Below are 13,485 nucleotides of genomic sequence, written 5' to 3' on the forward strand. Positions count from 1 at the left end.
ATGGATGGGATCCTCGTTGCTCATCTGCTGTGCTCACTGGCCTGTGTGTGTTGTTGTTTAACGCCAGATCGGTACAAAATAAGACCACACTCATCCGTGATTTGATCATGGATGAGACTGCCGATTTGGTGTGCATTACCGAGCCCTGGGTGGGTGAGCTGGGAGGAGTTGATCTGACCCAGCTTTGCCCACCTGGATACTCGGTGCAACACCAGCACAGACTGCAGGGACGAGGGGGAGGAGTTGCTGTGGTCCACAGAACTTCCACCTCTGTCAGCAGGAAACCACACTGTCTTGGTGCTGGCTGTGAGGGCCTGCACCTGGTGTCGGGCCAAGGAGACAGGAAACTAGGGTTGCTGCTGCTGTATCATCCACCCTCCTGCCCGGCAGCTTCTCTGACCGAGCTGGTGGAGGCCATCTCGGCTGTGGTATTGGAGGAGCCCAGAACAATAGTCCTGGGTGATTTCAATGTCCATGCTGAGGCTGCCTCTAGACTTCATGGCCTCCTTGATGACCTTGGGGCTGTCTCAAGTTGTCACCAGCCTGACACATAGGGCAGTGCACACCCTCAACTTGGTTTTTGCTCTTGATGAAGGAAGAGGTGGTCTGGAGATAGGAGGGTGGATGTCACCCCACTGTCAGGGTCAGACCACTTCCTGGTGAAGTTTAGACTTATGGCTCCGATCCTCCCTTGCAGGGGTGGTGGACAGATTAAGATGGTCCATCCCCGGAGACTAATGGAATCCACTGGATTCCTGAAGGCCCTGGGGGAGTTCCTAGTGGATACAGCAGGTGATCCTGTTGAAGCCCTTGTCACACTATGGAACAACAAGGTGTGTCGGGCTTTTGACACAGTTGCTCCTGAGTGCCTTCTCCAGGATTGTGGAGCCCCGTTTGCACCTTGGTACACCAGTGAGCTAAGGGCAATGAAACAGGCTGGATGATGGCTAGAGCGCAAGTGGTGAAATATGTGCTGTGAGGCTGATTGGGCAAGCGTAAAACATCATAACCATTCCTACTGTGTGGTGGTGAAGAAGGCCCACTTCTTTGCCACCATCTCATCCTCCATCCAGTGGAGCTTTTCCATATTGTCAGGGGTCTGTTGACATCAGCTCCAGGAAATGGAGTTTTAGACCCTTCTGAGGCCCATTGTGAATTGTTTGCAGGGCCGGTGCTATCATTAGGCCAACTAGGCAGCCACCTAGGGCGCAGACCTCAGAGGGGCACAGTACTGACCTTTGAGGGGCACAGTTTTATACAGATTAGTTTTTTTTAAATGCTGCATCAACCTTCCAAGAAACAGGTTAAAAAAACTGGAAGAACATTGGAGCAATTCTCTCTTCACATGAGAGGAATACTGACCATTTAGAAAACTATTAGACCTGGAGAGAACTTGAATTGCGCTTATCTAAAGGAAAAACAATTGATGGTATTAACCAGCAGAAAATTAGGCAAGACGAACAATATTGGCGACAAATCTTGGAACACTTGATTGCTTTGGTGAGAGTTCTTGGCATGCAAAACGTGGCATTCCGTGGTACAACTGAAAAGTTGTACAGCGCTAGCAATGGAAATTTTTTGACGTTTGTAGAATATCTAGCCCTTTTTGATCCTATCATGAATGAACATTTGCGCAGAGTTAAAGGTCAAGAAACAATGGTTCACTACCTAGGAAAAGATATCCAAAATGAGCTTATACAGCTTCTAGCAGGTGCTATAAAGCAGAAAATTTAGCACATGCAAACTCAGCCAAATACCACTCAATTATTCTGGACTGCACACCTGATGTTAGTCATATTGAACAAATGGCAATGATTGTACGTTATGTTGATATAATCAAACCATCAGATAATGAGATGTCTGAGCCTGAGGTTATCATAAGATAGTATTTCTTGGGATTTGTTCCACTAAAGGAGACTACAGGTGCCTTTATGACAGAAACTCTTCTTGGACAACTTGAGCAAATGGGATTACCAATTGAGAATATGCGTGGTCAAGGTTATGATAATGGGAGTAACATGAAAGGCAAAGAAAATGGCGTACAGAAGAGAGTCCTGGACATAAACCCACATGCCTTTTTTGTGCCCTGCAATGCACACTCTTTAAACTTGGTAGTCAATGATGCCACTAAGTGTTGTCTGAAAGCAACTAGTTTCTTCAGTTTGGTTCAACAGATCTATAATTATTTCTCTGCATTAACTCAGCGTTGGCAAATTCTAACTAGCCATGTATCAGACTTAGGCATAACTGTTAAGCCATTGAGCGAAACAAGATGGGAGTGTCGGATCTATGCTTTGAAACCACTGAAATATCATCTTGGTAGTATATCAAGTGCCATCACCGCTCAAGGAGGCAGTAATAAAACCAATCTTAAAGAAGCCCTCCTTGGATCCCCAAGATCTGAACAACTTTCGCCCAGTCTCAAATTTGCCATTCTTAGGCAAGGCGATTGAGCGGGTGGTGGCAAAACAGTTGCAAGCGCACTTGGAGGAAGCGGATTATCTGGATCCATTTCAATCGGGCTTCAGGCCTGGACATGGGACTGAAACAGCCTTGGTCGCCTTGGTAGATGATATGAGGAGGGCGTGGGATAGGGGGGAATGCACCTTCCTTGTCCTCCTTGATCTCTCAGCGGCTTTCGATACCGTTGACCACGTTATCCTCTTGGACTGCCTGAAGAGGTTAGGCATGGGGGGCACTGTATTGCAGTGGTTCCATTCCTTCCTCTCTGGTAGGTACCAAAGAGTGGCATTGGAGGATGAGGTCTCGGATCCTTGGCCTCTCACTTGTGGGGTGCCACAGGGTTCCATCCTCTCCCCGATGCTGTTCATCATCTATATAAAGCCGCTGGGGGCAATCATCAGGAGATTTGGGCTGCAATGTCATCAGTATGCGGATGACACGCAGCTCTATCTCTCATTTAAATCTTCACCGAGGTTGGCTGTAGAAACCCTGTCCAAGTGCCTGGAGTCGGTGAGTGGCTGGATGGGAAGGAATAAGCTGAAGCTGAACCCTGACAAAACCGAGGTACTGTTTGTGGGAGACAAGGGAAGGCTGGGGGATGTGGACCTGGTGCTCAATGGGGTACGATTGCCCCTGAAAGACCAGGTCCACAGCCTGGGGGTCATTCTTGACTCCCAGCTGACCATGGAGGCTCAAGTCTCGGCTGTGAGCCGGGCGGCGCTGTATCAACTCCATCTGATACGGAGGCTGCGCCCCTACCTTCCCAACCATCTGCTCCCACCGGTAGTACATGCCCTGGTCACCTCTCGCCTAGACTACTGTAATGTGCTCTACGTGGGGTTACCCTTGAAAACGGGCTGGAAGCTGCAACTGGTACAGAATGCGGCGGCTCGTCTGATTAAAGGCAGCCGCCGGCAAGATCACATCACTCCAGTGCTGAAGGAGTTGCACTGGCTACCGGTTGTTTACCGGGCCCAATTCAAGGTGTTGGTTTTGACCTTTAAAACCCTACACGATTTTAGCCCAGTCTATCTGAAGGAGCGCCTCCAGCATTGTCAGGGATGCCGCTCAACAAGATCAGCCTCAGAAGACCTTCTCTCGATCCCACCGGCTAAAACAGCTAGACTGGTGAGGACTAGAGAGAGGGCTTTCTCAATAGTGGCCCCCACCCTGTGGAACTCTCTCCCAAATGATCTCCGCCATGCCCCTTCGATGATGAGCTTCCGCCGGGCCTTGAAGACCTGGCTCTTCAGGCAGGCTTTTGGGGTGGGCTAGGTTTTTACTGTTATGGTTTTAAATGTTAACGTTTTAATGTATTGTTTTTATCTTGTACGTCGCCCAGAGTGGCTGGACAACCAGCCAGATGGGCGACTAATAAATTTAATATTATTATTATTATTATAATATATGATGCTTTAATAGAGATCTTTGATAACACAAGCCTAACAGGTTTATCTGGAAATACTTCCCGAATTGAAGCTAAAGCCTTTGCTGATGCAATTTGTAAGTTCAAGTTTGTGGTATCCCTTGTTACATGGTACAACATCCTTTTTGAAGTCAATCTTACAAGCAAGCTACTACAAAATAAGGAAGCTGATTTAAATTCAGCTACAAGCCAATTGCAAGTGATGGGAAACAGATGTAAAGGGAACTAAGTAAAGATAGAAAAATTCCGGATGATACATTTATTCTGATTAGCAATGCACTTTGATGCCATGATGCTGTTGATGATTATGTATGTGACGTGTAATAGCCTATAAAAGTGATGGTTGTCTGTTTCATGGGGAGAGCTCACTTTATGGTGATCTCTCCCTTTGCAAAGGAATAAAAGGCAAGCTTTTGTAATCTGAAGGTCTCTTCTCTAATTCCTGATCGGCACACTTGGGAATTGGGGGCCATAGCAGGCAGGCCAAAACCTCTGGTATTGCCCTTTTTGTAACAGGGGGAGTGCGACCTTGTTACTCCTACTTGATCTCTTGGCGGCTTTTGATACCACTGACCATGGTATCCTTCTGGGTTGACTTGGTGAGATGGGTATCGGAGGCACTGTTTTACAATGCTTCCGATCCTATCTCCAGAGCTGTTTTCAGAGAACAGCATTGGGTGACTGTCTTTCAGCCCCTTGGCAGTTGTGCTCTGGGGTGCCATAGGGTACCATATTGTCCCCAGTGCTGTTTAACATCTATAGGAAGCCCTTGGGAGTGGTCATCAGGAGATCTGGGGGGAGGTGTCAGCAGTACGCTAACGATACCCAGCTCTATTTCTCTAACATCTGAATCGGGAGAGGCCATGCAAACCCTGGACCAGTGCCTGGATTCGGTGGTGGGCTGGTTGAGGGCCAATAAACTGAGTCTGAATCCTAGCAAGACAGAGGCACTGTGGGTTGGTGGTTCCCAAGTTTGGATAATTGGTCAGTTGCCTGCTTTGGATGGGGTTGTACTCCCTCTGAAACAGCAGGTCTGTAGTCTGGGGGTGCTCCTGGATCCATCTTTGTCACTAGAGGCCCAGATGACCTCAATGGCTAGCAGTGCTGTTTACCAACTTCAGCTGGTGAGACAGCTGTGGCTGTTTCTGGACCGGGATAGCCTGACCACTGTTGTCCATGCACTGGTAACCTCCATGCTGGATTACTGTAATGCGCTCTATGTGGGGCTGCCCTTGAGGTTGCTCCGGAAGCTGCAGCTGGTGCAAAATGCGGCGGTGAGACTGCTCACTCGGGCAGGGTATCGTCAACATGTCACCCCGCTGTGAAAAGAATTGCACTGGCTGCCCATTAGCTACCGGGCCAAGTTCAAGGGTCTGGTTTTGGTGAGGAAACCCCTATACAGCTTAGGACCAGGATACCCGAAATATATTCTTACCCCTTATATGCCCAGTCAATTACTGCACTCTGTAGGTCAAGGCCTCCTGCAGATACCATCTTATCAGGAGGTCCATTCTGCACAACATAGTGTAGTGGCACCTACCCTTTGGAATTCCCTCCCTTAAATATTAGACAGGCACCATCTCTGTTATCATTTTGGCACCTACTGAAGACCTTCCTCTTTCAAGAAGCCTTTTAAGTAGAGACCTTATCTCAGGCTGCATCTGTGTTGGAACTGCTTTTTAAGATGTTTTTAAAACTTCTTTTAAAAAATGTCCTGTTGTAATTTATTGTAATGTCTGTTGGTATAATGTTTTAGAGTGTTCTTTTAGTGTTTTTGTTTGCTGCCTTGGGCTCCTACTGGGAGGAAGGGTGGGGTATAAATTTAATAAATAAATAATACTCAGAGTAGACCCACTGAAGTTAATGAACATGACTAACTTTGATTCATTTATTTCAATGGGTCTACTCTGAGTAAGACTAAGTTGAATACAACCTTATATCTCAACCCTGAAAACCGAACCCAGGCTCTATCTTGGCACCCCAAAATCTCTCACTGCTCAGAGATTGGGGGCAGCAATACGTTGAAGACAGCCCCCACAATACTGTCAAGGCCAGGGGTCTGCAGTGCTGTCCTAGCAATAAGAAGGGGCAGCAGAGTGCCAATAACTTACCTCTTGCCATCAGAAGAAAAATTTGAAGAAATCCTCAAAGCCCCCACTTCCCAGGCATAGTACAGAGTGGAGGGGGCAGGCAAGAAAGTAAACTCTCCGGTATTGGGGAGGTTTCTCTTCAGGGTATAAAGATACTTCCATTCAGCAGCCCAGCTGTCCGAGTAAGGCTTGCCTGTCCATGGAAGAGAGGAAGAATTGACTCAAGAAACCCTCTTCTCCCCACGGGCCACACTGTCATATGCTGGCAATGTTTTTACTGATGGTAGTATTGTAGTATTACACTTTCATGTTGTACAGTGCCTTGTCATTTTGTAAAATAATTAGAAATGAACAAAATCAGCCCCAGTTTGCAAGTTCAAGTAAAACTCCCCCTTATTTCAGAACAGCCCTACCGGATGAGACAAATGTCCATCTGTACTGCCAACACTTCCCAAGAAGAGCTCAGAGGAGGCTCCCCCGGAGGAGTTTGGAAGCAGAGGATAAAGGATTGCATCCAGCAGAGTTCTTCAGAGCCATCTCATTGAAATCAATAGACCAAAGTTAGTCATGCCCACTAATTCCAACAGCACTACTCTAACTAACATTGGGGACAACCGAAAGGGTTGGTCTGGATCTGTTGGTGGAAGGTATCCTGCACCACCTCTAATCATAGGAAACTGCCTTTTAGCGAGTCAGACAGTTGATCCATTGAGCCAAGAAAGGCCTGCAGTGGCTGTGGCTTTCCAGACTTTCAGACAAGAGTTTCCCAGAGCTATCTGGAGCTGTTGGGGAATGTCTCTGAACCCTTTGGCAAGCAAGGCAGAAAATATCTCTCTATTCACCATGTCTCATCTCATACACCTCTATTATGCACCCCCTTTACTCACACTTTCCCCCCTAAACTAAAAAGGCCCTATTTTTATAACCTTTCCTTATAGGGAAGTCGCTCCACTTTGAGTGCTATGCTCAGTTCTGGCCACTTTACCTCAATGTGGATACTGTGGAGCTGGAAAAGGTTTAAAAAAGGGTAACCAAACTGAGAAAAAAATCACATCATCTGAGGCTTTTTGGTTTAGAAAAAAAGGTGAGAAGGTGGGGCATGACAGAAGTTTATAAAATTATGCAGGGTGCAGAGAATGTGGATTGAGACGCTTCCCCCTCTCACACAGCACTAGAATCCAAGGGCATCCAGTGAAGCTGTCCTTTGGGGAAGGGCCCTGCAGCTAAGTGGCAGAGCACCCGCCTGGCAGGCAGAAGGTGCCAGGTTCAGTCCCCAGTGGCAGCTCCAGGTGAGGCTGGGGGAGACTCCCTGTCTGAAAGCCTGGACAGCCGCTGCCAGTCAGTGCAAACAATACTGAGTTAGAGGGACAATATGGTCTGGCTCAGTATGAGTCAGGGCCCGATGTTCCTATGATGCTGAATGTTGGATGAGTGAAGACAGACAGCACGTAGTTAAACTATGGAACTCCCTCCCACCGGAAGCAGTGATGGCCACCACAATGGGTGGCTTTAAGAGAATCAGACAATTTCATGGAGGAAAAGGCTATCCATGGCCATTAGACAGGATGGCTGTGCTCTGCCTCTATAGTCAGGGGCAACATGATGCCTCTGAATACCAGCTACTGGGAAGCATGAATGGGAAGAGTTGCTGCTGCACTCAGGTCTTGTTTCCAGACATTTTATGGGCATCTGGGTGGCTCTTGCTGGGTGTCTAGATGAGCCTCTGGCCTGAACCAGCAGGGCTCTTCTTAGGCTCTCTTGCCCTTTGATCATTTTGGGCGCTGTTTTCTGCACCTTTTCCCACCTCTACAGTATCATTTTTGAGGTGAGGCAACCAGAACTAGACACAATGTTCCATGTGTGGCTGCACCATAAATGTAAATAAAGGCATTGTAAGTCTATTTTCAATCCATTTCCCAATAACTCCCAATTAAGTTCACGTTTTTTGTAGTATCTGAAAACTAGGCTGAGCTTTTAGTGACCTAAGTTTCACCACAGCCCCAAGATCCCTTTCCTGTTTTTTTTACCCAACGTGCATCACTTTCATTTGCCATTTTAATTCACCCAGTTTGAAGAGATGCTTGTTAAGGTTCTCTGCAACCCAGTTTTGTTTCTACCATCATGAATAATTTGGTGTCATCAGCAAACCTGACCCCTCTCTCTTTTCACCCCTAACCCTAACTCCAGATTTTTATGAATCAGTCAAAAATACAAGAAAAGTCATACAGTCGAATCAGAACAAGGGCCCCCTCTAGTCCAGCTTCCCTCACTGGCTGACCACCAGACACCTCTGGGCAGCTCACGAGCAGGGCAGGGAGGCAACAGGCTTCCCCCATGGCCACCCCCCCCCAGCAAGAGGCATTCAGTGGCACAATAAACATCAGAACACAAGTTGCAGGACAGATACTTTTCCCTGCCAGGCTGCCACCCACAGCAATGACCACCAATCCCCCCACCTCCCTTCTGAGACCTACACGCAGCACTGGGACAGGTTTACCTGTTTCATTATATCCCCAGACTTCTATATTGACGTGGTTGGCTTGGAGCGTCTGACGGTTCCATGTGATTGTCAGGTTTCCTCCAGTCCCAGGAGTGCCATAATATTGCCACTTGGTTTCATTTACTAATGTGCTTTTTTCCAAAGGGGACACTTTGCTATGATGAACTGCATTACAGAACAAAAGATTGATCTAGTTGGTCATTTGCTTTATACACCACCTAAGTAAATATGCTCTTCATTTCTACTGGCTGAATGATATTATTTATGGATGCAAAGACGCTGCTTCGAGGCAAGAGAGATGCAGAAAGCCCCAGACCTCCTCAAGAAGCTGTGTCCCTCCCACACCCAGCTGCACTTTATTCTAATGTCAAGCTCTGGGAATAAATTCCTTTGTGTGGTCAGGAGCGATAAGAGCAGGGAGTAGGAGATGCAAGGGGAAAACACTGGCCCAAAATTATCTTTGCCACCCACGTTGCATTATGAAACAGTTTCATCCGGAGTGGAACGCTTTTCCAGGTGTTTGAAATGAAGGCAGTCGGTTTGGGAGCGCCTGCCCTGCCCCTTGAGGAAATAGGCAAGGCAACCAAAGAGCAAGGTGTGTGTGGAGAGTTTGGGCTCCGTGGAATAAGGGCAGGCATGAAAAGTAGAAAATAAGTCACCTGACACCCAAGTTCCTGACCAGGGAAATGTTCGTCCACCATCACTGGAAATTCCCAGACTAATGATGCCAATCTGATAGAGCAAGGGGGAGATGCAGTGAACCCGTCCATCTTCAGCAACGTACCCACTGGTCTCAACTGCCTGTGCAAACCTGTCAGTGTTAAGAACAAACCACACTGTGGTCAAAAGGAGTAAAGGGCAAAGCTGAAGCAGGCAACTGCCTTCTCCTTGGGCTCAAATCCCACCACCTCAGCCACGTGGTAGCCCTGCAGGCCAGGTAGTGCTGCTCCTGCAGTTTTTCACCCATAAAAAAACAGTTATGGAGATTATTGTATTCCTGCATTGAGCAGGTGGTTGGACTGGATGGCCTTACAGGCCCCTTCCAACTCTATGATTTCATTGTTTCTAGTTCTGTCACTGGAAGCCCATCCGGCACCTATGGCCTAGAGCCCCTTCCACCCCTGGAGGGCCCTCTGCACATGCTTACCCATGCTCTGGTATCCGTTTCCTGCTAGAGCGTGTGGTACAGGAGCTGCCTTGGAAAGCAGCTGACATTCTCCTAACCGAGATGGCTCACTGGGATACCTCTCGCTGCTTCTCACGCAGCTTTCCTGCGGGCGAGGGGCGCAATCACCACCGACGGCAGCCGCCGCCGCCAGCTCCGTCCGGGAGAGCGCGCGGTTGGCGGCGTGCCGTGAGTGGGCGCTCCCCGCCGCCCTCGGAAGTACGGACGTGGTCTGTGAGGTCCCGGCGGGCGAGGCGAGGCGGGACGGGGTGCCTGCGTTCGGCGCAGCCCTTCAGCGCGTGGCTGGAAGCCACAGCGGCTCCTCGGGGAAAGCGGGCAGAGTGGCGCCGCCGCCGTCGCGCACCGACAAGGGCCCCGCGGGGAGCAGAGCCGCTTCGAAATGAAGCCCCCGCCGCTGCTGTTGGCCTTAATAGCAGGGCCGGGCCGGCCCTTGCGCAGTCAGGCGCTTCGGCCTTACCGCTGCCGCTTCGGCCTTACCGCTGCCGCCTCCGCCGTGCCGCTGCACCCACAGGTTGTACACCGCCCTGAGAGCTTGTTGCTATAGGGCGGTCTAAAAATGTAATAAAATAAAATAAAAAATAAAATAAAGGTTTTGTGCTCGGAGAACAACTGATCGATTGAGCTGTGCGCGGTCCTATTTTTCTAAGCTGAAAAGCCTTAACTGCCCTCTGCATTTTTTTGTAAATTACTCCAGGGAGCTCAGCGAATGCACCTCAGCTCACCTGCACTTCACAACAGAAGAGAGGTTGAAAGTCACATTTTGAAGACTAAAATCTTTGCCCCCGAGCAGGCTTCCCGAGTAGGGCGAGATATTCGGACAGAATTCCCAATAATCAGAGCAGCAAACTCCCAGGGACTCGCAGGTCGCTTGGCAGGAGCAGCTGGTTAGAGATGTCCCGCAATGATCTGAGCACGAATCTTGGGCTCCTAGTTAGAAACGGAAATTAAATCAACAAAAAACTAAGTGTTGCCTGCTTCCTTCATGTACAGAGTAAAGAGACCTGGACGAGGAGGGAAATATTCCTTCTTCCCCCAGGTAATATCCCCACTTGGTCTGCAGTGAGCTTGTGTACAGAAGTATATTTTGGTTCCAGTTAGGCTGATTTCCTCCTCCACCATTGATTAAGTCCCTGTTCTGAAAATTTCTGGAAGAATCTGCTCACATCCACTTTTCCTGGAAAACTTTCTGTGCCCTGGTACTCTTTGTGCAAGATACCCCTCCAACTGTGAACTAAAATTGGATCCACTGCCCTATGCCTTTTTACACACACACATGCGCACCCACACACAGCACTTCCATGAATCCTCAAGTTATACAAAGCAAACAGTCACTTCTGGTCAGTCCCTATAACACCTGCTCAGTGAAGGACTAAAGGTTAAAGGCAAACCTTTGATCTCTTTCAAGCTCTTGTCTCCTGGATTTGCCCTCCCCTCCTTTCCTGCTTCCAGCTTGTTCATTCCACAGGATCTGTTTTGCTGTCTGGGGGATTTCTGTCATGAATTCCCTCACAAATGGATTGTCCTTTTCCATTCTAACATCTGCTGCCTCAACAAGCACTCACTTAGGCCCATTTATCAGGTATGGGATGATCTGACTGTCTTTTCCTTTCACAATTTGGCTGGTGGAAAAAGGTTTCTGACTGAAAATATGTTTAACCTACTCCTCTGGTAGAGCTGGGATGATTTCCTGGCATATGAATGGCAGGGAACTGTGAACAGCTGGTTCCAGGATCCACACTGGGCCTGGTCGATGGGGCAGTCAGACCACTTCCTCCCCCCCCCCCACAGGCAGTGTGTGCCTCATGTGTTTGCCATACACTTCCCCTCCAAGCCCTGGGTAAGGGGGGATTGGCTGTGCACACCTCTTGCCCAAACCATCTCTCGAGCTGGTCGTGTCAGCACTTCTTGACTTCTGTCATCACCCCCTCTGCTGGGCTAGTGAGTTCCCTGACTCTGTGCTGAGGAACACTGAAGATTAATCATGCCAAGGAATCCCTGGCAGGAGAGGGAGCCTTTGACATTCATTCCCTCTGCGCTCTGGGAGGCAGGCATTGTTAAAGGAACTGAGGAAAAACACCAGAAAGTAAAAGGAAGGATCGGGTTGCCAAAACAGCAGTCAAGAACCTGCTTTAACTTGCTTGCTGTGCTGTGGCTTGAACATAAACCGCACCAGGATCTATCTATCTGTTTTCAACATGTTCAATGTGCAGTTTAGATATATCCCATTTTAGATTAGTTTTAAGACATTCCGTTAAAAAGAGAAAACCTTAAATTGGACCTACCTGCTTCCCGCAGAATGATATTGCAGAAAATAATGAAGGCAGATGCACCAGTGCAAGAAAGTTTCATACTTTGGGGGATTTTATCTTCCCTCAAGTTATTATCCTGGAATGAAAGGATTGTTGCAGAACTGCTTCAGGAGGGAGAAGAGATCCTTGGACTCATTGCTCAAAGGTTCTTTAGGATATACTTACACGAAGGAGCTGCAGCAGGTCACATTCCTTTGCACTGCCAGGCACGCCTCTTTCTTGCCCAGATGTAAGCAATAGACCTACTTAGTGCTATTGCAAAAGGCATTGCCTGCACTGTGATTGCCCCCCTAGGCAGGCAGGCAGAGAGGGCCTTGATTTATAGCTTGATAGAGGGGAATTTGTCTTGATGTTTGGAAGCCAGGATATAGTCCCAGTAGCAGTTAGTGACACATTTGCTTTGCTTTGTTTGACTTTACTTTAATTAGAAATATAAATAATACAACACATGTGGTAATAGTGATCATAAAAAACAAAGTATTTTGGTAAGTAGGCCCTTGCTCTGCAAATAAGAAACAGGCACTGAAAAGCGAGAAATGAACAGGGGGGAAATCAACATATTTAAACACAGACACCCAAAATGTCATGTCCTGCTATGTCAGACCCTTCCATGGAGGTGCTCCAAAACGTTGTCAGCACCTCTCTGATCCCAGTAGTTTCTTTCTAGTACAAAAGTCAATAAACAATTGCCAGATTTCTTGTGACTGGGTAGCAAGCTCCACTAACCTCCCGCCCCCAACTACAATTTGTTTAAATCCTGGAATTTATTCATGGTACCTTCTTATGAAGTACAATTTGTGGCAACACACAAGGGTTTTCTTTTGTGACAACAGCATGCTTTTCATGGACCTGCCACCCTTCCCTCCCACACAAGGTTCCTGATATGAGCACCCTCTTTCTCTCACTCTGCAGGTGGTGGTGGCTTTCGAAGACTTCCTTTTTCAGCAAGTCTTAGGTTCTGCAGCAGTTATATGTTTGCTGAGGCTCTATGGATTCAATTTTGATGCTTTTAATTTGGCTATGTGCTTGTTTATTCCCTAGCTTTTATTGGATATCTATTTATTAAAATTGTATTGTTATATTGTGTACCACTTTCTGCAGGTTCGGACCTTGAAAATTGGGTGTAAATATCTATGCAAATAGGGTAAAACACAAAAACACACACATACACCCTCTATATACAGATACATGGAAGAGTAGCATCTGTGAGTTGGTATGTCATTAACTGCTGTTCCCCTCACTTTATACACCCACATATCTCTGATTCTTTTGTAACTCTGGATTTCAAGCAACTTTGGGAGCCAGTCTTGGCTGAAAAGCAGGATATATGTTAAATAACTAAATACTATTTCTAATATGAGCTTGAGAATTGTTTAGGCTGCAGATTTGTAGGTTCATTAGCTTTCCAACACGATCACCTACTAGCTTTATAATAGCAAACAAAATTCCTTTCAACTGACAATATTTTAATAGTGTTTGTGTGGGGTGTTTGTGTGTAGGTGTTTATTACA

General features: G+C 47.5%; 1 protein-coding gene across 3 annotated transcripts in view; it reads right to left on the reverse strand.

The window, feature by feature from the left end:
- The window catches only part of SUSD2 (sushi domain containing 2), a 70,147-nt gene extending 58,041 nt beyond the window's left edge, over positions 1-12,106 (reverse strand). For 2 of the 3 annotated variants that reach the window (XM_061586819.1, XM_061586817.1), the window contains exons 1-5: positions 11,948-12,106; positions 10,388-10,592; positions 9,139-9,290; positions 8,477-8,644; positions 6,001-6,172 (exon numbers count right to left, since the gene is read on the reverse strand). In XM_061586819.1, coding sequence (XP_061442803.1) covers positions 6,001-6,172; positions 8,477-8,644; positions 9,139-9,290; positions 10,388-10,592; positions 11,948-12,014 — 764 coding nt within the window. In that variant the 5' untranslated portion in view covers positions 12,015-12,106. Of the gene's footprint in view, positions 1-6,000; positions 6,173-8,476; positions 8,645-9,138; positions 9,291-9,626; positions 10,162-10,387; positions 10,593-11,947 lie in introns of those variants that run through there. The other variant, XM_061586818.1, reaches the window with a different exon arrangement.
- Between the last annotated feature and the right edge of the window lie 1,379 nt (positions 12,107-13,485).

This window comes from Rhineura floridana, chromosome 10, assembly GCF_030035675.1.
Source record: "Rhineura floridana isolate rRhiFlo1 chromosome 10, rRhiFlo1.hap2, whole genome shotgun sequence".
NCBI classification, from domain to species: domain Eukaryota; kingdom Metazoa; phylum Chordata; class Lepidosauria; order Squamata; family Rhineuridae; genus Rhineura; species Rhineura floridana.